Consider the following 24,218-nt stretch of genomic DNA (forward strand, 5'->3'; position numbering starts at 1 on the left):
TTCCCCGACGCGTGTGTGGTCCTAACTAACTAATTGGTTTTAGTCGAATCAGAAAAAGACAAAAAAAAACCAAGACCATGAGCCGAAAATAAATTTCTGCCTAAATGGTAGATAAGTGTATGGTAAGTAGCCGGCTCTCAGACATTCAGGCAACAAGGAGGAGAAAACGCCAGGCAGCAGCAGCTGTTGGCGGCGGCCTAAGCAAGTTATTAGAATTCTTGTCACCTGGGCCATGGAACAAATTTACATGGCAACCAATAATTGAACAGCAATTTTCCATTTTCGCCACAAACTGCCAAGGACGTGAGGAAATAGGCTAAGGTGGGGAGATGCAGGTGGAAAAACTAAATTGATTTTTACACATGAGAATTGTCGGACTTTTTCTGTCGAAGTACACTTGGAAAATCTTGAATTTTCAAATATATGATATAAATATAAGAATTTAATATAATTTAAATTTTTTAAACCGTGCTAAAGACAGCAATTTTTATTTTGAAAAATTATTTAGTAAAATTTTACCTAAAAGTTAGTAAAATTTAAGTGTATTTGCCTAAGGACACACACCGAGTGTGTGGCTCGAGTTAAAGTCAAGCCAGATTAGCAGTGACCAACACATGTTGCTGCTGTTGCCGTTGCGGCAAGTAGTGTTGCTGATGCTACTGCTGCTGATGTTGCTGGTGCTCATCAAGGAACGACGCACGCAAGTTGTAGCTACAACATGTACATGGAAGAATCCAAAACCAAAGGGACAGGGACAAGGACTTCTCCGCCAGCGGCCTGCAACACATTCGCCAATGCTCTGTTCAACGGCATGTTGCAATTTTAATTGAACCAGCCATTAATTAATTTTGAAGCAAAGGCTTCGCCACAAGGAAGGCAATAGATGATTTCCGACAAGGACGATGAAAATCAATTTAATCAAAATCACAGATCTATAAAGAGTATTGTAATATGTTAACCATTTACTTCAATATGAAATAAGTTAATAATTAACACTTGAAGGTCCCCTAACTTTAATACACCATTTTCGTTATGACGTTGAATGCAAATCCATGGAAATGTTGCGGCAATAATTTCATGATTGATGGCCGCGTAGTTCAGTTAACGGCGGCTGTTGATCGTCGACCGTAGATCTTTGGGGGATCGGGGATCGGAAATTGGGGCTCGGAGATAGATGTGGCTCGATCCGGCGATTCAGCGATCCGTGCGATCTGAGCGATCAACCGTTGGCAGGCTTTCGCATAAATAATAATAGACTTCTGGACCAGTTGTGCTAACATGGCTTGTGGTTAGCGTAATAATTCATCGGTTCTGGCAATGGGGGCCATTATTAGGCAGTCGAAGCGGCTACTGAATTTCCGATCGTTGCGGCCAAAAAATGAAAAATCCAGCTGGCAAAACGCTCATCATCAATATTCGGGCGATTGGGAAAGCATCCGAAGATGAAGATGAGCTGCATTCTCTAAATTCGGGGCGTGTCATTTGATCGGAGTGGCGAGTCTGGTCTATGCAATCACGATAATCAACATTAATTGTGAATCAATAAATGCACGCCTTGCACTGGCCAGTTGAGGGGCGGTGGGGGCGTGGTCTGAGCTCGGGTAATTGGCTCAAACGTGAGCAGAACGCGTTGCCAAGTTTGTTTAAAAGCCCATTAATTAGCGAGCATAATTGCTAGAGCCAGATTTAAGATTAATTGGAATATAAAGATACGGCAGGATATTTCCACGTGACAATCGTTGGGAAAGTATACATATGAGAGGCTATACACTTAAGAGATTCAAGTGGAGTTAAAGCTATAACTATACATATGAATAAAAAATATATTTTTAAAAAACAAATACTATATATACATTTATCTGTTACCTATTTTTTATACAAATCTATAAATATATTTTATAATTTTTCCCTTTAAATAAATTTAATTTTTTTCCTCAAAAGCTTCTAACCTTATAAGCCATCTCTAATGCCAGAAAATTACACTTCAGGTATTGGTAATTGCCTGGAGATCGGTGGGGAGGTACTGCTCCTCCGGTAAGTAGAAGGCTGAAACCATAGACAAATTTAATTGATGTCTGCGACGCGACTGGCGATATGTCAGCTATCTGTTTAATGCCTCGATTTTAATTCTGTGCCACTTCCTGTCACTTTGCAATAATTACCCAAAGGAGAAGAGACTCCTGGACGACGATGTGAAATAAAAATAGAGGAGATCGGAGAAGAATGCACTAATATATATGTACATCGATGTTGGGCATTTCTTTTATGGGAAATTATTGCTATTTTTAATGCAAATGCGCTAATTACAAACACTGATAAGCCAGGCGGGACCCCAAGGAACGGCCGATGCATTAATTAGGAATTCCTGAGATCTCTGTGATGCTGGGATGGTTTAGCTATTTTTCTAGCTATTTTTAGATATACACCTTTTTATATTATTGGGAGCCTAAAAGGATAATTTGAATACTTAATATTTTATATCTTATTTGATTAGGAACAATTAGAAAATTGGTTTTAAAAGTCAATACCTATAAAGACTCAACATTTGGCTTGTTAAAAAGTTGCCAACTCTGGTTGGGCGGTGCCTGCTCTCGACTCCAGTGGTCCACTGGTCCAGTATCGAGTGTCCAGCGGCGCCTTTGGCCAAATGCAAAACGCCCGCGGCACAATGCTCTGTGACAAAGTGGCACGCTTCCGCAAAGTGTCTCCAAAGTGGATCGAACCCAGTCGGCGGGTTCTCCAGCGAGTTGGCTCAAAAATGCACAGGCCTGAGTGAGTGTGTAGAGGAGAAAAATAAGAACCAAAAACGAAAACAAATTAAATTGATCTAGTTTCTTTATGGCCAAGAAAGCTTCTGTGCATCGTCCGACGACACAAGTCCCAGTCTCTGGAGTCGCGGAAGAGACAACGACCGATGACAACGACGACGATGAAATATGTGGCCATAGATATGCAAACCGGAGAATACTTTCGGCCCAGGTAGCTGCCTGCAGCTGGGGAAGATGGTTCCCAGTGCCTGGTGTCTAGTGTCTGGTGCCCTTATGCCGGCGAGGCTGCTAATGCATCGGCAGCAGCCATGATGAATTAGTTTTGATTAGGCCAGATGCACTTCCTCCGCGCTGCTGCTCCCTGCCAACTTTCGCTGATTCGACCATAATATATCAGGGCTTTTCAATTAGTCAAATGTCGCAGACAGTGCGATATGGCCGGGTTTATTAATAGCACTTCGCTACCGACTACTGGGGGCCTTCGACCTTAGGGTGGCCTATCTCCCACAGGGCACGCCCCAAAATCAAGGGCCCCAAAATCAAGGGACTAACATTTTCAGGTTTTAAAAGCCGATATGTGTCTAATACGGATGCTGGAATGGATATTATTCCCACACTATGAATATCAAACAATAATAACGAGGAAACTCAATATAATACACTGGTACTTCAAAAACCTTATAAAATATTGTGAAATTTGGCCAAGAATTGTCGGAGAAAAGATTCGTTTGGCCAATGCCATGACAGTTTTGCTTTTGATCGGTTGGTTCAGTGTGTCAGGGGAGCTCGTGTCTCTGCCGAGTGTTGCATGCCGCATGCAAAGTTGAACTTGGCTTAACTGCTGGCAATTCTATTTATTTACGAAATAAATCACTAACGGCGACTCATTAGCAGTTAAGCAAAGATATTAAGCCGAGGCAGTACGGAGATTGGCTGCATGACATTCTTCTGGTCCTTTTTGAGGCTCGCAAAAGTAAAAATAAAAATAAAAACGAGTCCGGTTTCGATAGTTGATGTTGCCGGTTGTTGCTTTTGGTTTTGGTTTTTGTTGCTTTCGGCTGGTGAGTGACTGTTCAGCGACACCTCGCTGGCAGATAGCCGGTCCACTTCCACTTCCCCATTCGGTTGCGCCCCCACCTCCTCCGCAATCTCATGACTCTCACAATATTGTCGTCTGCTTCGGCCGGTATCTTGGCCACTGGGCGATAAGCCACATTGGTGTCCATATATTGAAGCTACCGAATGGCTAAGATGAAATGTGGCAGCTTATCAAATCGAAATCAATTTGGACCGTATCTGGCATGCCATCTAAACACCTAAACATGTCAAGTAGGCGCACTTAAGACGACAACTACACATGTGCCTCCCCAGTCTGCCGACTGCCGATTGCCGACAGTTCATCACCTGCCGCTGAGGTTGCATGTGGCATAGAGGCCCTGGGATTACTGCTCTCCGCTTGGTCTGGATTCGGAATAATTTTGTTTGCGCCTGTCATAAGCCGAACAACTGGGCCCGGGTAACAACTGGCCATTGGTAGCCACAGCTCGCGGCTCAAATTGTACCGCAAGCACACAAATCACAAGGCGAACCTCCAGCTCTAGCTCCAGCTCCAGCTCCAGCTCCATCTCCTTCTGCCGCTCTTGTTCGATGATGATTGCTGCGCAGACAAGAATTTCTAGTTTCAAACCTAAGCAGTCAGTCGGGCAGTCCGAAGAGGCCGAAGACGTGGAAGCTGCAGCCGTGAAAGCATTTTGCATTTCGTGTGCCCTACACTCTTGGGGGAACCACATTTTTTCAGGTCTCACGAAAAGGTGTTGGTCTAATAGTGATTTTCTATACTAAGCAGGGATATAAACTCATGAATTTCGGTGTGTACTTATTATTGAGTCTTCTACGATACGATTTAATTTATAAATAGTTTAAAATTAACTTCAGTGAGAAGTTTAACGAAATACTTGAGATGAAAGAATACAAGAGCATCCAATAGTCATCCACCCAGAATTCCGTACCTTTCCTTTTTGCATTTTTACGAGAGAATTGCACTCATAACTTTTGCCAAGTCCCCGACATTGGCTGCTCGTCTTTGGCAAGCAGAAAACTGAAGAATTTTAGGCCCGACATGCGCCTGTCGCTCCTGGCAGCCCAGTCGGTTGTTCGGACTCTTCCGTCCGAACAGGTGGGCCAGGTGAGCCCCGGAGAGCAGGTGGGGCCGGGCGGGCAGATGACCGGCGAAATGGAGGACCGAAGCGTTTCTGGTCAATCGACTTTCATGGCGCGCTTTGGCGCTCTAGCCACCAGGCTGCAATCGCTTTGGAGTTTGGAACATTTCATTAGTTTTGAGTGCTGGCATATATCGTCCGTGTCGTCGTCAGACGCTCCGCTTTGGCTATTATTTTCAATTTTATTGCGCTTTTTATTGGGGCTGCATTTCGCTATATATGGCCACGATATGGCTTATTGAAACGAATGCCTAACTAATTTATATGGCCAGAACGAAGAGAATTCGGAGGGAATGCGAGCGATATTGAATGAAAAGACAGTTGAATGTTGAATTTTAAATTTTGTTTAATTTGTTCAAAAAGTGGTTGCCAAATTTGCATATTATGCTTTATAGTTATGTGTATAATATGTAATTAGAATATTGTTAGTTTACATTGACATAAAATACAAACTTATAGTTAGGGATATATGTTAGATGTTAAACTTGTAGCAAAGAACTGATATAGTGAGGAGGAGGCTCAGACCTCCCCCTCGGGATGATAGAACTAGCGATTTAAACACAAAGACAGTCTTCGAAACTAGAGCTTAAGAATTGAGAGGTTACTTAGAGTATCTGTTAGATGGTAATTAAGTAGGTAATGTGCACACAAAAAACATTTAGAATCGATAATTTGTCTACGCATTTAACGCACAAGTAAAATACATATTTTTCGCAATGCAACATCTACAAAAAACACACTGCAAGCGTCCTTTTTGAGCATTAAATTGTCTCTTGTCCGGTTTTAATATGCTTAGCTACGAATAATTGTTGTCTAGCTAAGAATGCATCAATAAAATACATTTATTTGAGTGAATGGTATATTCGTTTAGGTATTGTATGTATGGAAGAAAAACTGTCCATAAGCAACTTGAGTCATAAACACATCTACATATGTACATATTAAATACACCTAAGATTCAAGTCCTTAGCACTTCCTGACTTTGGGGTTTCTGCTTTCCGATTAGTAATTATTAATAATTATTAACACTGAACCATGCATCAAGTGAACAATATAAATCACAACGTTTAAAATTTCAAAATCTTGTCTTTAAATATATAATTATTCTTTTTCTATTTCTTAAATATTTGTTTATATAAGCTTCATTATTTCGCATGGCACATTAGTTTCACACACACCTTTCTACTTTGGATACTTTGTGACTTACTCTAGCTAAGAAATGACAAATTTTCAATACAAATATAAACATTAATGTAGCTCCATTTTGAATGCGGGAAGTGCTTTTATTTACTTTGAATTTTCCTTGGCACCGCCCGTTTCCTAATCCTATTTTCGGAAGATTTAACCTTTTTCCATCCTAATGCTAATTTGTGTCTGATTTTAGCGGCTATGCAAAATATATATTTCATTATTTTGCTAAAAAATAGATTTGAATTTAAAACATTATAAGCAATCGTTACTTTCGTTGCTCTCTCTGTATATACTATATGGGTACATTCTGTATACATCAACAAATATATTTGTCACGTGGCACAAGAGTTCCATTTGCATAACATTTTTGTATTTCGTGTTGGTTCTACACTTTCTAGTTCGATTCAAGTTCGTTAGGCTATAATTTGTGAGTTGCCAGACTCATTCAGAATAAGCTGATCATCATATACGATAACTAGTTTTAAATATTCTTACGCCTAACATACATTTTGGGTATACAGTGTCATTCAAAGCCATATGAAAATATATATAGCTGGGGCCAATGGGTTCTGGGAAATAGTAGAAAACTTCAGAAAAGAGAGCATGTCCTCTGCCGCACTGAGTGAGGACCGAGATTGTTCCTATTGTCTAACACGAAACCCACATTTCTTGCCACGATCTGCGCTCCGAAACCATTCCTTAGCTTGCACCTTTATATTCCAGTGTGTTTTGGAGTAAAGTCAAATAAAAATAACACAAAAGAAATGTTTTTTAAAAATTGTTATGTATTTTCAAAAGTAAAATAAACTAATAATGTAAAAATTAAACTTAAATCGAATTAAAAACTAAGGAGAAATAAGTTTCTACAGTAGATTGAACATATACTTAATGTAATGAAATAAAACTAAGTATTATTTTTCCGCTTTGATTTCAAATCAATTAGGGAAGTACAAGGGGCGTTTATCAATTTTCAGTTTTCACTTGGCTAGACGATTTCCTCATCGCTTCCAATTAGCACACGAATATTCCGCTTTCCGAATTAAAATTAATCTTTTTTGTTTTGTAACTTATGCAATTCATAATGCTTAGAGGAAAAAACGATATGCTAAGATTTGTGTGTACTGCTGTACTGCAATGTACTGCTGCTTGTTAAAACCTAACTCTAAACCTTTAAGACAATAAGTTAATAATTATAATAGATATTTGTATAAATATTTTAAAATGCAATAAATTAGTGTGTGTGTGTGGGTGCGTGTGTGTGTGCTTGTGTTAGCATTTTTTAAAAATGAACATTAGCTAGGCAAAGGCGAAAGGATTATAATTTTTAAAATTATTTCTGGTTATTTGTATGTAAAGTTATGTAAAGAATTTAAAATTAATAATTATTACACATGAGATCACAGTATTAGAGACATAAGTTAAATATTTTCCCATTTCATAACTATCGAATAATATTATTATTGATCAACTTGCTTTAGTTAGGCTTTGTATGGTTAGTAACTTTGTTTTATTTTGTTTTGTTTTTGCTTGGCTTTGCTTTGCTCTGCGTGCTTCTTGCTAAACCCTCCATTTAGTAAGTTGTGTGTGTTCGAGATATTAACTAGGCTAATTATAGCATATTGTGTTGCTTCTTTACGATTTAATGTCTTGCATAGATTTTACCCCATTTTACGTCTATCGATATACTATTTATGATTATTCAGCATCGGCGATTGATCTTCCCTTTGGCGGACACCCATTCAATTGGCCGGCGATCGGTCCTTGTAGAAGAAGGGCTGGCTGGAGTCCTGGCCCATCAGTACGTAGTTGAACGGCACTGGGCTGGTGAGGGGCGAGAGGGTGCCGTAGTCCGAGGTCAGCTCGAAGGGAAAGGCGCACTCGTCGAGGTCCAAGGCCAGGGCCAGATTCATTTTACGAATCTTATCCCTGGCCTTGTCCTCGGCGGATGCTGAATTCGGTAGTCTCTACATGCTCGCACTCGACGTCACAATGGCCAGATCGGCGGCCTGCAGAAGGTGGTGATGGGAGTGCTGGTACTGGGGATGTTGCTGCTGCTGTTGGTGGTGGTGTTGCTGCTGTTGCTGGAGCTGCTGCTGCTGCTGCTGTTGGTGTTGCTGCTGTTGTTGCTGTTGCTGCTCGCCACGAACTTTTTCCTTCTTGATGCGCTGCTTCAGGTGCACCTTGGCATGCCGCTTCTTCTCGTCGGAGCGGGCGAACTTCCGGCCGCAAATATCGCAGCTGAAGGGCTTTTCGCCGGTGTGGGTGCGGATGTGGGTGGTCAGGTGGTCGCTCCGGCTGAAGCTCCTCATGCAAATGCGGCACTGGAACGGCTTCTGGCCTGTGTGGATGCGTATGTGGCGGGTGAGCTCGTCGGAGCGGGAGAATCGGCGATCGCAGTTCTCCACCGGACAGGCGTAGGGTCGCTCGTGCACAGGTGTCTTGCTGGGGCGGTTGGGGTACTTCCTTGGCTTCACGGGCACCAATTTCAAGGGTACACTGCTTTGCTGGTAAACTTGCGACAGGATCTCGTGTCCCTTGCTGGTGGATGGGCTATACTCCGCCAGTTGCACTGCTGCGGCTGCTGCTGCGGCGGCGGCGGCAGCGGCAGAGGAGCTTCCTCCGGATCCAGCAGAGTAGCCTGTGCCATTCGAGCTGGGCTGCATGTCCGGGTAGCTCTCCTGCTTGGGAATGAGCACCCCCAGAGCGGCATTGCTGGAACTCGCCGAAGATGTGGGTCCCGGCAACACCAAAGTCTGCTGTTGCTGCTGCTGCTGTTGTTGTTGCACCTGTTGCTGCTGCTGGGCATAGTCCGCTGGGGAGTCCAGCCACTGGTACTTTGGCTGCACAGTTCGATTGTACTGCTGCTGCTGCTGCAACTGCTCGTGGCTGCTCTGGAGTTCTGCCAGGCTGGCGAATCCGGTGGATCCGGCGTAGGTTGGAGGTGGTTGCTTCAGCAAGAGGGGCGTGCAATCCATGGTCAGGCCCAGAAGCTCAGCGTGCTGTGCTGCGGCAGCGACAGCGGCCCGTCCGTCGTCGTATGGCGAGGCAGATTGCTGCTGTTGTTGTTGCTGCTGCTGCTGTTGTTGCTGTTGCATGGTGGTGGCATAATGAGCGGGCAGACTGAACATTGGGGGTTGGAAAAGAGCCTTGTCCGGACTCGGTAGACCCCAGCTGTTGCCCAGACTGTTCGAGGGCGGCGACATTTGGCCGGGCAGAACGCTCAGCTGCGGGGAGGGAAGCTGCTGCTGTTGTTGCTGCTGCTGTTGCGCCGCTGCGGCTGCGGCTGCTGCATTCATCGCGTTGCCTGTGGTGGTAAAAATTCCACGATATGAGATTTTGCTAGCCTGTTGCTGCTGTTGTTGGATGGCATGTTGATAGTGTTGTTGGTGTTGCTGCTGGTGTTGGAGTTGCTGTTGTTGCTGCTGGTGTAGGGGCTGTTGTTGGTGTTGCTGTTGTTGTGGATGTTGCTGTTGTTGTTGTTGGTGTTGTTGTAGCTGACTATGATGATGGTGATGATGATGATGATGGTGGTGGTGATGTGGCAATTGTTGTTGTTGTTGTTGCTGTTGGTGTAATATTTGGTGTTGTTGGTATTGATGTTGATGTTGCGGGGAGCTCATGTGTGGCTGTTGTTGTTGTTGTTGCTGGTGACTGTGGTGGCAATTCGCATTACTGCTACTATTGTTGTTGTTGTGATGTAGCTGTTGTTGTTGCTGCTGTTGGTGTGATTGTGTATTGTTGTTGTTGTTGCCGGGTGAGCCAACTCCCTCTGTGTTGTTGTTGCTTTCGCTTGTTGTCTGTTTGCTTGTTGTTGTAGTTGTTGTTGATGATGATGTTGTGTTGTTGTTGTTGTGTTGGGGGTACATATTACAACTATTATTACTTGATTCTTCCTTGACAATGGTTAATGCCGGCGGTGTACTACGCTCCTCCTTCAAGGGACTGCAATGAGATAGCACGGGACTGCCAACGGAAATGACTTGAGGCTCCAACGATAGATCCTCAGATTCAATGGATCCTGGAATTATAAAATGCAGAAATGTGGTTTTAGTTAAAACTCAAATTATTCTAAACTTAAGTCTCCTAAAATTAATTTTAATTTATATTATTTCACTGAATCCATAACAAAATGTAATATTTTCCCTGAAAGTAGGTTGTTCTTCTGGTGTTGCTGTTGCAGTTTCGGTTGCTGCTGTTGCTGTTGCCGGTGCTGCTGCTGCGGCAGGGTGCGATATCAATCACAGTTCGCTTGAATGGCATTGGCATTGGGCTACTGCAGCTGGGCGCGCTTTGATTTCGCGGAAATCGAACGACACGGGAGGTCGCATCATCGCTCATCGTGCCAGAAGTCCGCCAGTCCAGCAGTCCAGAAGACAGTTGCACTTGGGGGCCAGGCAGAAGTGTCGGCGAGAAGACTAATTACGCGGCTGGCTACCACCAAGCCGAGAGAATCTTTTCCCTTTTTTCTGTTTTTGTTCGCGATTTTTTTTTTTACTGCTCACGATTGCCGTCATTAATGCCCGCCTGGGACTTGAGCTTTGTTCTGGATATTGATTGAGTTGCATTGCGCCTAATGTGCTGCGACATCAATCTGGTTTTCAGCAGAAGAGGCAGGGCGCTTCGATTCACAGAAAACTATAGCGATAGCGTTTCTATTCTCTTAGTCGCATATATTTGCAAGCCCCATTAATGCTGTCAGGGCAAATTATGTGGCCAAAACAAAAAAAAAATTATAAAATGAAGACGGCAACAAATTATGTATATATGTTCCTCATCTGACAACTCATAGCCCAAAAGGAGACGCACTCTATCTAGTCTGGCCAATATGGAGCCTTCGTCTATATATTACTGTTTCCGAGCTCTAGACTCCGAGTGAGACATAGCCAGCAGATTGGCCAGCTTGCCAAGTTTGGCGATTAAAAGCAGCTCCATCATTGTCATGCAAATTGTTTTAATGGATTTTCATTTGAGAATTGCCCATGTCTATGATTCTTTCGCTTTTCGCTGGCCAAAGTTTAGCCGCCTGCGTGGGCAGTGGCCAGAATTTATGAGTGACATTTTTTTGGCTTCTGGCGATGCTATTTCTTTATATCCAAGTCACTTGCTTATGAAACATATTTTAGTCACCAATGCGTATTGGATTTTTATGCATTTTCAATTGGCATTCACTCGGTTCGCTTGTCTTCGGTGACCGAAAGTGGCTTTGTCTCTTTTGGGGCTGGGGTAAGGGGAGCAATTAAACTCAATTGTTTTTGATAGCGGCAGAAAATCTAGTATACTTTATTTGCTTTGCCTTAATTCAATTAGAAATGCAGCTCCATATGTCTGTAGCTATACTTATGGGTATGTAGGTCTGATATGGCATGCTGGGTATCCGCGTATCTTGAGGCGGCCGCGAGTGAGAAAATTGCGCTCGAAACATTGACACTGAACGGAAATGTTTAATACATGCGCCGTTGTTGTTTCTGTTGCTTCTAGATTAATTAAGCGACGTTGTTTCTGCTTTTTTATTTATTATTTTCATTATGCAGTCTTAGAAATATGAGAGCACTGCGTCGCTCGCTACTCGCGAGTATTGCAAAATTCAATTTTATTTGACATTAATGAAAAGTGAGCGCGAAAACAAGATAAACAAAAATTCTACAAAATTTTTGACATACATTTTACGAAGTCCGTACACTGATATAGCCATTGGGATGTCAGCGTTTTTATTAATTTATATTTATGTGGCCAAATTAAAAACAGAATATACATAGAGGCGATAAATGTGGGTATTTTTGGCTGGAAATATGTATCTCAAAATGCCCCATAACTTAATAATAACAACGAAATTATTAAGACAATATAAAAACACAAAACCAAAAAGAAATCAAAAGGAAAACCAACAAATCAACCATGAAGACAGCCAAATACAAACAAAAAAATCTCGAAAATTGGTACTTCAATTCTTTCGAATGTTTATTTTAGATTTTGAACTTGTTATTCGGGCCAAAGCCTAAAAGAAAGAAAGGGTGAAGTACAAAGGTGGAAGTACAGAGAAAGACAATGTCAAGATATGTTGAAGTGGCAGGGAAGTAAGTCAAGATATCGGCTAACATAACGACAGTTTCTGCGGACTACTCCACTGAGGCTGATTTATGTTGAGACTTACGACTGACAACGGATTAGTTGCAGTCTCTGACCAGCAACCGGCGTTGCCACTGCCACTGCCCCATGTGGCAGCTGCGGCCGGCAAGCTGCATCCATTAGCAGCAGATAAAGAAACTACTCCACGGTGCGGGTTTCTTCCAGCCATGGCCACCGAAACCGAAGCTAACCCAAACTCCATAAATGTTTTGAGGCTTTTTTATCCAAGATTTATAGCGGGTATTATGAGAAGGAACTATGGAACTAGCCTGACAATGCCAAATACATGCCCTAAATCCAAAATAATGTGAAATAGATAAATAATGGGATTCCCATTCAGATCTTATTAAAAAAAAATCTATAAACTTAGTATTTTGTATTTAGTAACTCACCAGTAATTGGAGGTGGTTCCACCACTGTGCTGGGGCCGAAAAATGATGGAATATCGCTGGAAGTGGTCACCGGCGTGTTGAGGTCACCGGGTAGCGCCTCAATCAGCTGCTTGTGGGCCTCCACCTGTTGCTCGACGGCCACGGAAGAAGGACTCTGCTGGCCGCTCGTGTTCAACAGGCTGAGGTGCGAGGCGGAGCTCCTTCCGCTGCTGGCGGTGGCACTGGCACTCGGCTGCACTGCCACGTGTCCGGGACTGCCGCCCTGGGTGGGCGTGGCCGTTTGGTTACGGGCACGCAGAACGGAATTGTTGGCGGATGCTGCAGCAGCTGCTGCAGCAGCGGCAGCCGCAGCAGAGGCGCTGCTGTAGTGGAGTAGCGAGGACGAGGACGATGAGGCGGCGGAGGAGGTGCTGCCGCCGGGGTTGCTGCCGAACTGGGCCGGGCTCAGGTAGGTGGCCGCCGCCGCTGTGGACGGGCTGCCGCTGCTCTGGGCCGCCGTGCTCGTCTTGAAGAGACAGGTGTCGAAGCTCAGCACATTGAAGTGGGCGGCCGCGGCCGACTCGGTGAGCAGGAATGCGTGATGGGTTGGCGCCACCAGGGTTTCAAGCCCTTCCATGATCATGGCCGCTGATGGAGTTCCAGGGGCTACGCCGCCTAAAATAGGAAAGAAAATAGAGTGGTTAGTTTGCAATGTTCCTTGATCAAATTTCATCAAATAGATATCCCAAAGCAAAGGCCTTTGGCATAGTTTAATAAGAGTTGGTAACCATCAAGGCACTCATGCAAAATCATGCTGCGAATGCCATGCTCTTGGCTTTTCAATTGATTTGCCACGACAGCTGTTCGATTGCATAACCAGCGAGTCAGTCAGTCAGTCAGTAAGTCAGTTGGCCAGTGAGCGACTGAGTAAGCCGGGTCATCAAGTGGGGAAATTACTTAACAATTTAATTTGCCACAGAGTGTTGTCTTGGTAACTGTCGCAGACTTTCGCCTCCTGCGCCCACGAGCGCCAGCAATTAAATTAAGATCGATTAAGCACTTAGTGCTCTGAGAAGCCCTGAGAAGTAGAACAGGCGCTTTTCCCATGGATCGGCCAGGTTTCGGGCTTCCCGGGAAGTGGGTCAGGCTGACAGGGTGACCTTACGCAATCCGCGACGCCGACTTGTGCAACTCGTCTCTCAATTAGAGCCTGATCAGCGGGCAGTGGCGAATATTTCTTAAACAAGTGTCCAATAAACTTGGCTTATTATTTATTTTGTGGTTTTATCTGCATGTTTATCACAGATAAACTAACCGAAATAGTGATTGCCATCTGCAACATGTTGCGGCGCTGAGGCTGTGTCTTCCATCTTTGTTGTCGCTTGATTTCTGCCCCCCTCGATCTGGCCGATGTGGCGTCATCAAAGTCTGAAGTGTTGTTTTATCTTATTCCGCATACGGACGTGTGTGTATATTTTTTGTGGGGCGAAGGCTTGACCGCGTTGATTTGCATTACAAGTGCACTTGGGTTGACAGGCAGCTATGCGCCAAAATAACTACCGTGCCACGGTGTATCCGACAGATACAATGAGACACGGAGCAAGAGGGGGAGGTTTGAAAAAGTCCCGCTTTTGGCACTTTTGCTTTTTTTATTTACATTTGATTTCACGCATAATTTCCATGGCAAAGTGCACTCGAGACGGGCAGCGAGTGAAATTACATTCGAAAGACCGAACCGTGCCGGAGACTGGGTCTCTGTCGGATGCCACAGATTCGGATACAAGTCACCTCCTAGAGGTGCCCAACACACCCGCAGCCACAGAGATACAGATACATTTGTGTTGGGGCCAGCGCGTGCTGGGCTTGTGTGCCTTTTGTCTGCTGTTCATTCATAAAATTATGCGCTCGAGTCAATAATTTTTACAGTCGATCAAAGATTTGTATCTTTTTTTTTTCTGAATGCGCGACTTGCCACATGAATCATCCGCGGGCGGCCGAAATAAAAATCCAATACCTCGAACCTCTCAAAGTCTGAAAACTGGTTGGAGAGCATCGAATCCACTTCCACTTCCACAACTCCTGCCTCAGCTTCTTTGGGCTTCTTGGCCCGGTCTTTGTCTTCCCCTGGTTCTTAATAACTTGGCTAACAATTGACACTCCCTTAAATAAAAAAAAAAAAAATATAAATAAAGAAAAACCAACAACGGCAAGTCAAGCCGTAGATGCTGTGTTAGTTTCTTATCTACAGTGGCAACTAGCTAAGACGATTCCCAAATGAATATTACCCGGGAAGTATTTCCGGGGACAGTGTCTCCCCCGAAACGTTCACATTAGGCAATTGCCACTGTCCGCAGCACTGTCTACGTTTATGGATGTATATTGTAAATCTTGTCTCCGGCTCGACTCCGGTCCCCTGACTTCTTTCACTCTGCATATTTTTGCATAGCATTTTTCTTGATTTTGTTTTTAGTATAGTAGGACAGACAACAGCACACGTCAAGACCTCTCGCCATGAATGAATGAATATTGGCAGTGGCTGTGTTGGCCAGAGTGAGATGGATATCCGAGAGATACATTTAACGGCTCGATGAGGAAGAAGTTGATGTGTGGCAGAGAAAAAAGCGCCAAGCATGAAAAAAATTGTTATGTTGATATTATTTTAATTAAGTTTTGCCAAACCGGTTGCTGCCATTTCCATAGTTACTCTCCGGTTCTATGTTTCTTTATCTTTTATTTTTCCTACCAGCCGAGAGTGTTAACAATTCGATAGATGGGCGCCAATTTGTTTGCTTTGGCAAGCGAGGTGGGGGCATGCAGATGATGAGATGCCAGGCGGTATGGTTTGGGAGGGGACCTGACCCAGACCCCAGACCACAGACCCCAACCCGAACCCGAACCCGAGGCTTTTGGCCAGAGCTGATGGGTTGTTTTCATTGGCAGCACTGAAGACCTCATTGAGGATTAAATGTTGAGACGCGTCAAGCGACCTTTGGCTACTTAACGGCTCCAAAAATAAACTACAAGATTGTTGTCTTTACTTGTCCCCCGAGATCTTATGTCTTGTGCAATGCTATCCGCACTCGTATATCGCCAGATTTGCATTCCCAACCTTGACGGATCTATAGCTGGGTATATCCAAAAGATGTATTTTTATTTCTCAATTAATAATAACAATAATAATGCACGCTCTTTGTTGTTTTCTTTTGGTTATTAATATGAAAAGAAATTGGAGAAACGTTTAAAGGAGCTGGGTGGGGGGGAGTGAGAAGGGATGGCGATCATTAGTCAACTGGGCGTCTGTGAGTGTGTGAGGAGTAAAAGTATCTTGCAGATACATAGATAGAAAACATGCAAGTTGCATGCGACACGGAGATGATGGAATGGCCGGGGCGGCAACAAAGTCCATCATTCAAACAGCGGGAGCAGATACATGCACCGCCACCACCCTCTCGTGTCCCTTACCCAGGAGTGTCCAACAAGTTAACATGGACAACGGCAAAAACAAAAACAAAAACAAAAACAAAAACATCAACAACAACACTAACACCATAGCCTGATGCTTTGGAAGGAAAATGTATCTTTTGCCGCCGTCTTTTGCATGCGTAACACTTTGTCACACTTTTCATGCCAACGGCTAGGCTAGTGGCTTGTTGCTGTTTTCCCTCATGAGAACAATTAATGAAAATAAACAGCCGCAGGCCAGACAACAACAACTACACCAACAACACTAGCAACATCAACCACACCGAATATGTATATTTTTATAACGATATTTTTTCTTTTGGTTTTTTGTTCGAAATCATTTTAGTGGGCACTTAAATGAAAATTTTCTTGTTTGACTTGGCAGACACAACACAACACAACACAACTCCCCATCCCGACGGCAACTTCCAAGCTCTTGGCCATTTCAAATTAGAAGGTAAGGGGGACTGGGCCTGGCAACGGGGGCGATGTCAAAGTGCCATTTGGCAACTGCGGAAAGTGTTAAATGAACTCTACGACCCGTCGTCATCAGCCGTCGGCGCTTTTTGTTTTGATCTCATAATTATTTTGTTAAATACCACAAAAAGCGAAAATTGACGAAAGGAAAAACTCTAAAATTGATAAATGATCCTCCGCCCCAGCGTATTTTCGTTTTCATTTATTTTTCCCCAACTATTTTCTTTTGTTGGTTATGGGAGGTTGCATTTAAATCACTTTGCTAATTGTTTTTCCATTTGGTGGTGCTAGTAGGAAATGCATTAGTCTCAGTGGCCCGAGGGCGGTGCTGTGGCAGGAGTGAGTGGCGGAACGGGTGGGGGCTTGACACGGCTAGTCCGGAACGTAAATGCACGGAATGCAGACGGACCAAAAATTTGCCATTAAATTGTAAACATCAGAAATAAGCAGATTGCTCTTTTAATTGAGCGCTAAATGTATGACAATAATTTAATTACAAAAACTGCAAATAGCTAATGCAGTTACACTTGTGCTCAGATTCAGATTTAGATACGGATGCATAAATGCCCAGATACATAGTTGCGGTCGTAAATTCTGCCGTTTGGCTGTCTGCTCTCAGGTGCTATCTAAATAACGTGCAGAAATTTTTATTAAGCGTTAAATGAATTTTTATATCTTTCAACAAAATCTGTGAAAATAAACCCACAGAACAGAGAGGGCAGGATATAGAGTTTCTATTCTAAAAGAAATTATTTTATTTAAAATAAAAAAAAAATCAATCCTTATCTATAAAGATATCATTAATTTTTGATTTTATTTTTCAGATTTTCACAAAACACATAAATCTTCATCAAAATATATGCTCTCTTGGCCAGATTATAAATTAATTTTCTGGCCAATAACTCAGGCAGATTCACAAGAAAAATTTCTAATTTATTAGAAAAATAAATAAAATTTGAAGCACCAGAGCCACTCGCCACAAGAGCTAGGACTTTATTTTTTTTATCTATCACCGTTCAACACCCACCTGGATCGCAATGGCACTTGCAGAAGAATTCAAAGGGATTTTCCTTTGGCCTTTCTCGCCTTCTCGGCCGGGTGTCGTCTGGCTGACTTAGATTGCGTTAGTTTTCACTGTAGTGGATTGCACGAAAGTATCTCGTTCTCACTGCGATGTAAAAATCAATAAAGCACCGCTCGTGTAAGCATCTTTTGGGGCCTGAGGCTTTCATTCATGCCGTCGCCTTGCCGCAATATCCTTTCACTTTTACTTTAGTTTCAGTTTTTTATGCAAATATCCCGAATTTTCTGGTTTGTGATAACTTTGTAGATTTTTTGTTCTTTGGCACTGCGCACTGCACAAACGATTTAATAAAATATTTATCTCTTGGGATTTTCCAACACGTATATATATATTTTATTTCGCGTTGAATATCTATTAAATGTTCACCGGAGACTGCTGCTATATGCTTTCTTCACTGCTTGATTTCTTTCTAGCTGGCTAGCTGGCTGCTGGCTGGCTTGTTTTCAGTTTCAACTATTCCGCCGCGTTGTTCGAACACAACTGAGGCACGAGATGCGCACTCTTTCGGTTTTTATGAATGAAACTCAACATCGTCGAGTCGCCCCATCGGAACGGCACGCGCCCCAACAATCGACTTCGAAAAGCCAACGTCTCTCCAGTGGGGAAATCGGTCCGCTCACCGACGTCACCACGGCACACAGACAACCAAATATCACGTAGCCGGCCGGTTTTCGATCCAATCGTAGGTTCGGTTGCCTCCCTTCGCTGCAGCCATTTTCATCGCGCACGCGCACTCCAGCCAATCAACAGTTTGCCAGGCCTTTCCGGCGTGGTGAGTTTACGGCTGGGGTCTCTTCTGGCGAGGGAGCCTCTCTCCCTCGATAGCTTGCTCGCTCGTTCGCTCTTCGAACTCGAATCCCCGGTGAGGTAAAAATACAACAGGTACCCCCCGTAAGCATATCTATGGGTATATCGATTCCTGCACTGGTGTGTGAGAGTTTTAGCGGCTGGCAAATGTTATGATTTCCCGAAATACGTCATCGGTGTGCGCGAAAATTGCGGCCCATTAGCCGTAGCAAAATTATAGCACCGTAGCAGCAATTTTTGCATCGACGTAAACACCGGGATGGGGATCGGGATTCGGCCATCCATTGAATTGTTTGCATGAGCCAGCCGCCAGAAATGTGCCGATTCCTAAACAAAATGATTCACTTGACCATTTATGGACAGTTTTTCGGGGCATTGTCTAGCGGATACTTTTCCGGGCGGGCTGGCGGCAAAGGTCAGGGTGGGCTGAGTTTGTTTGCCAAATAGCTCACTAAATGTTTTCCAAGTGTCTGTTTGGTCTAATTGGGTCTTCAGAGGTATTGTTTGGGCGATTTTCGGGTAATTGAGATTGTTTTATTAAGTCTGTTGAGTCAATTTGGATGGTTGTGTCTGGGAGGAACTTTTTAAAAGGTCAGGGTTGGCTGCCCACCGGCGTTTTAGGGCTTCAATCAAATATTTAAGAAGTTCCTTACTGTCTGTCTGTCTTTAAAACTTTCTGATCTTTGCCCTTTGACGTGGAAAGGTTCTAGAAGGTGTTAAGGTCTGTAAGCCAGACGGAGAAAAATTTTGTAATATTTTTAATATATTATTTATTGTTCTTGAAATTTCCATGCAGACTTTACTGAAAATATATATACTATTCAAATTATGTTTGAAAATTAAATGTTCAAATTTGTGAAAACTTTCGACCACTGCTTCCTCATATTGCACGTTTCTGTCTGATTTCCAAAAATGCATTGACAGCATTTGGAATTTCGGCTCACATGTTTATCATTCGCTCACAATGTAAACCAAACAAAAGTTTTCATGTGCTAAGGACAAGGTTGCACGTCAGTTGTGCAATGTGCTGCATTCCGCATTGCATTTACTGGGAAACATAAACAAAATTGCAGTCAGAAATAGTGCGAAAATCATATATTGAAAAGATGCCAGAAAAGAAGCTGCACGAATTTTTACGAGCCTTATTCTCAGCAGCCTGGGATGCTCTGGGCTGGGCTCGTGGGGATGGGAAGGGAAGTACTCTATATATACCATTAAGAAGTATCAGAGTGATCAGGTGATATTAGTGGTCGCATCATAACCCAGACACCGTTTTTTGTGTTGATTGGAGCACACGCCATGCCCTAAAAATAACCACCTGGGAAATGATTTTTCGTTTTTTTTTTTCGTTTGCCGGTAAAAAGTTCAGAAGCAGCAGAAACAACATCAGAGTACGTCAGATATCTAGCAGATACACAAGGGATTCGGATGGATATACAGATACATGCGCCCCCACCCAAAAATAGAACTTTGCCTCATTTGTGAAAGTTTTTGCCAAACAAAATAAATACAAATCGCATATGCTCCCGATTATTTTTAACCTTCACATGATGCTGCTGACCGCCGCGCCGTGAGGACCTATTTTGGGGGTGGGGGAATTGGCCAAAAATGAGTGTGATTGAAAGGGACAGGCAGAGGCCGTCGGCCACCTGTAGGCCAACGAACGCCAATAAAATTCTGTGAGATTTTCATCTAGTAAGAGGCGAAGAAAAGGAAAACTCATTACGCTAAATATAGCTAAATCTATTCACACAATTTCTAAAATTTTCATCGCCGATTTCTAGTGACGTTGTTGAGGTTGTTGTTTGGCTTTTATTATCCGCTGTGGAGGAGCGCGGAAGGTGCGAGGTGTTTTCGGCCCAGCCCCTGACAAAACACCCACGAAAATAGTTTGCACAATCTAAAAATACACTTTTGTGGCGATTGTAAATTATTTGCTGCCTGTCTGATTGCCGTTCATCCAAAGATGGACATGGGGTTGGATGGGTCTCTGGTGAGGGGGGCGTGCTACCTAGCTAAGCCATAAGCCCGGCTAAGCGCTCAGGTGATGACTGGAAACTGGAAGCTGGAAGCTGTGCCCCCTAATTGACTCAATCAGCTGTACTGCACCTTTTCCTCAATTTGGTAGCACTGTCAGCAGCACACCCAGGACAGATAGGTTGTCTAATAAACGTGTTCCAAATGAAACAAAAAATCAAATAAATTTGCCAAGAGTCATTGGAGTTTTTTTTTACAATTATAAGCAAACTAATTAATGTTTCCTGAAGCGTTGGGAGTTGAAGCTTCAAGTGGTAGTCTTGAAATATTTCAGATTATGTCTTTAGGGCTTTTTATGTCACAATAAAAGAGCAATATTCTTCGTTAAACATTGAAGATCCTTCATAGAGCTTCCTTTTGAGCAAGTCTACAAGGACCATTGCCAGTGGTTATGGCTGCACCGGAGTATTAACCCTTTTGGTCCCGAGTTCCGCTCTTAGTTCTTTGGCCATCTTAATATCCAACATTGTATTGATATCTATATCTGTCTATATGCCAATTCTATGGCCGTGTGCTTGTGGTTCGTGTATCGTGTGGGTTTCCTCAGCAGTGTTATCTCATTGAGAACGTTGCCGAGCGTGCGTGGGTCAATTGGGGAGACTCGAGTGCTGCGACTGTTGCCTCTTGATGAGGCAGAGGCGTTAGATAGTCGCAAGTCGCAAGCCAGATGACACATGGCACGCGCCCAGAGCAGACACCGATACAGATACATTTGTATTCACATGCACAGGCCCAGATACACGACAGTCAGACAGACAAAACAAACAAACATTGGCGGAGCGAGCGCATCAATGCCAAACCGAGCTTGTCTGTCTCAGTCTGTGTGTGTTTCTTTTATTCAGCTATATTTTTTTAATCCAAGGTCCACGTTTTGCCGTAAATGGTGAAAAGTTTTGTTAGGGCAACTTTTGAGTTACATCTCGCGTAGGCTGTAATTAAAAGCATATTGACTGGCAATGCAACTCGTTTGCTGCCGTCCCGCTTGCACTCGACTTCTCGAGTATCTATGAGATACACTTGAGTTAGCGGCGCTGCCTTTTCCATCTTTCTATTCACTTGTTATTGGTTGGCAAGACTCCGGATTGCCCTCGGAACTGAAATTGTTTTGTTTTCGCCGTGTCGACTGCCAATGGGGGCTTTGTAAAGTTTTTGGCCTGATTGAAACGCACTTGATTACCGCCGAGCAGCTGCTGTTGCGCAAGCCAACTTCATTTTGGTTTTCTCCATAGGTGAGAGCCATAAACCAATAGCCAAGTGGGCGTTTTGGAATCGAGGTGTGAATAAAATTATATTCGACTTTTGTCATATATATTTAACATATATTCATTTTGGATTTATGGCCCCTGCGACCGTTTTGATGGTGCTTAAATTTCACCTCTTGTAAATAGCCAGGACGTTAAACAAAAATCAGATCAGAAACAAGACGAGAAGCTCAATTTTATACACTCTGTCGCTATGCTGTTTTCCCTGTAAAATTCATAAATAAAATTTTGATTTTTCTATATTTTATTTCATTTAATTTATGAGCCTCATAATATGCTTTATGATCTTGGCATGTTGCCGTAAATTGCTGCAGTCAACAGCAAAAAAACAACCAGGGGGTGATATTGGGGGGAAATATTGTTGTTCAGAGACACAAATTAGAAATTTAAACATTTGGAAACCCCGAAAAATATTCCATTGGCTAAAATGTCTAGTATAGACATGGAGTGGGCGGATTTCAGGGGGATCCGAGAGACATCTCCAGCGCCATTTTCCGACGCTCCGATGAAAGGTTGCTCGAGAATGAGGTGAGAATTAAATTTAATTTTTGTGATTTTGGTTTTTTATTAGTTGTCAGTGTTTGAAAAGAAGTGCATAAAACTGATGAAATTAGTAGGATAATTAGTGGAATTAAATATATTGTAGAATGTCATTGGTTGGACTTTAACTTGATTAGAGGGTGACGATTTATGGGCCACAAATTAAATGAATATTTTTAAGGACTTTGAACAATACACGGCAAATATAGTCAACACTTTCTCCGCCCTGTCTGTGTTTGTCAGTCTTGGATTTTGGAAAGCGAAAATCCGGCTGACTGGCAATTGTCTAGCACCTGCCCACTGTCCGTCCGACTGTTTTTGTCTAATTGTAGACTCTATGAGTTTTGCCACAAAAACATGAATGTTCATAAATAATAACTCAACGCAGTCCCAATTAGGAATAAGCTGCTCAACTCTATTGGAGCCTGCTCGGCCCGGTGAAAGTGTGTCAGACAAAATGGCACGAAAATAGATTGCACGAATGTGTCTGATAAGTACTTGTGCTCTATTTCCGATCTTCGACCCAAAACATGGCAATCATCTAATTATAAAACGCGTGCCTCACTCTAGCTAATTTTAAAGACGCTCGTCGATGAACATATTTAGCCAAAAAAACAAAAATCAAAGCCAAAAAAAATCAAAAATCGTCGGTTCTTCGTTTTTAATTTATTTTCCCTATGGCGTAGAGAGGATTCTCACAGAGATTGACAGGAGATGGTGAGGGGCAGACCGAAAACTGGCCACAATGCCCAATCAGCTGGCACAAAAAATAAAATAAACTGAGAAGAGCCACCAAGATCTATGAGAGAAAGATGCTACAAATACATTTTCGTTTCGCCGGACAGGAAAACAAGACCTAAATTGGCCAAAGTCAGCAGGGGGTCCGGCGCTCTCTTGGCTAATATCTCTTTATCCGCTGGATACGTAAGTAAACAATTAACTGCAAAGAGATTTAAATGGCAATTCCCCATCGATCCACGGAGATGACGTGAAAAGCGCCGCGTGCAAACAGCAAAATAATTACAATATAAATTTTCCACGTCAAGTTCATAAATTCTGTGGCGCTTAATCAGCTTTGCCCGCTTTAGATGCTCACGTAGATCTCGTAGTTTTCGGATTTGGATACGGATTAGTTGTTGTTGTGTCTATTTATAGATACTTTTTATTTTCTACGCTCGGTCAAGGTAATTTTAGGCACACTACTTGTACTTCTCCGCCCCGACAATGGGGCTATATGGGCGATGGGCGATGGGAGACTGAAAATAGTCAACAACAATGATTGGCAAAACTCATTGGGTCGAAAAATAGATTTCGTTGCAATTTTGGGTATTTGTTTTTCCTATCTCTTTGCTGGGTTTTGATGGATTGTGTGGATGCATTTTGCCGCTCGCTGAAAATTCGTTGAATTCCACTTTAATGGCTTTATTTATGGGGCGTGCATGGGCAGCGCTTTTTTTTTTCGCTTTTGGATATTTATGACACTGTGTCTCGGCCACAAAAAGTTAATCCCACTAAATGCCGTTGATAGTTTATATTACGATTTGTTGTTCTGGGGAGAATGAAAGATATTCGGGCATTTTAATTTTAGAATTGTGACAAATGCGCAACTTTTTACGGCTGCATATGCCGGAGTGATCCTAGTTTTTCATTTTATGATTGATTTTCATTATTCTTTGAGACTTTAATATGGTTATTTTTCTTCCTGGTGGATTTGGTTCCTAGTCCAAAGTTAAGATTTTTGTTTTATGATTTGATGATAAATTTTGTAAAAGTTTCTTATCGAATAGTTTTTTTTACGGATCTCCCATACGAATATGGGTCGAAGAGTCTATCGAGCCGATCGGAAATGGCAAATATTTTTGGCACCTTATCAA

At 42.9% G+C, this 24,218-nt stretch overlaps 1 protein-coding gene across 4 annotated transcripts in view; it reads right to left on the reverse strand.

Annotated features, from left to right (window-relative positions):
- Positions 1-5,315: 5,315 nt before the first annotated feature.
- Positions 5,316-24,218, reverse strand: part of LOC6499549 (dendritic arbor reduction protein 1) — a 39,146-nt gene continuing 20,243 nt past the window's right edge. Inside the window, exons 4-6 of one of the 4 annotated variants that reach the window (XM_032453476.2) lie at positions 12,697-13,350; positions 10,062-10,196; positions 6,944-9,482 (exon numbers count right to left, since the gene is read on the reverse strand). In XM_032453476.2, coding sequence (XP_032309367.1) covers positions 8,143-9,482; positions 10,062-10,196; positions 12,697-13,350 — 2,129 coding nt within the window. In that variant the 3' untranslated portion in view covers positions 6,944-8,142. Of the gene's footprint in view, positions 10,197-12,696; positions 13,351-17,641; positions 18,262-24,218 lie in introns of those variants that run through there. The other 3 variants (XM_032453479.2, XM_032453473.2, XM_032453474.2) reach the window with 3 other exon arrangements.

Source organism: Drosophila ananassae, chromosome 2L, assembly GCF_017639315.1.
Source record: "Drosophila ananassae strain 14024-0371.13 chromosome 2L, ASM1763931v2, whole genome shotgun sequence".
NCBI classification, from domain to species: Eukaryota; Metazoa; Arthropoda; class Insecta; order Diptera; family Drosophilidae; genus Drosophila; species Drosophila ananassae.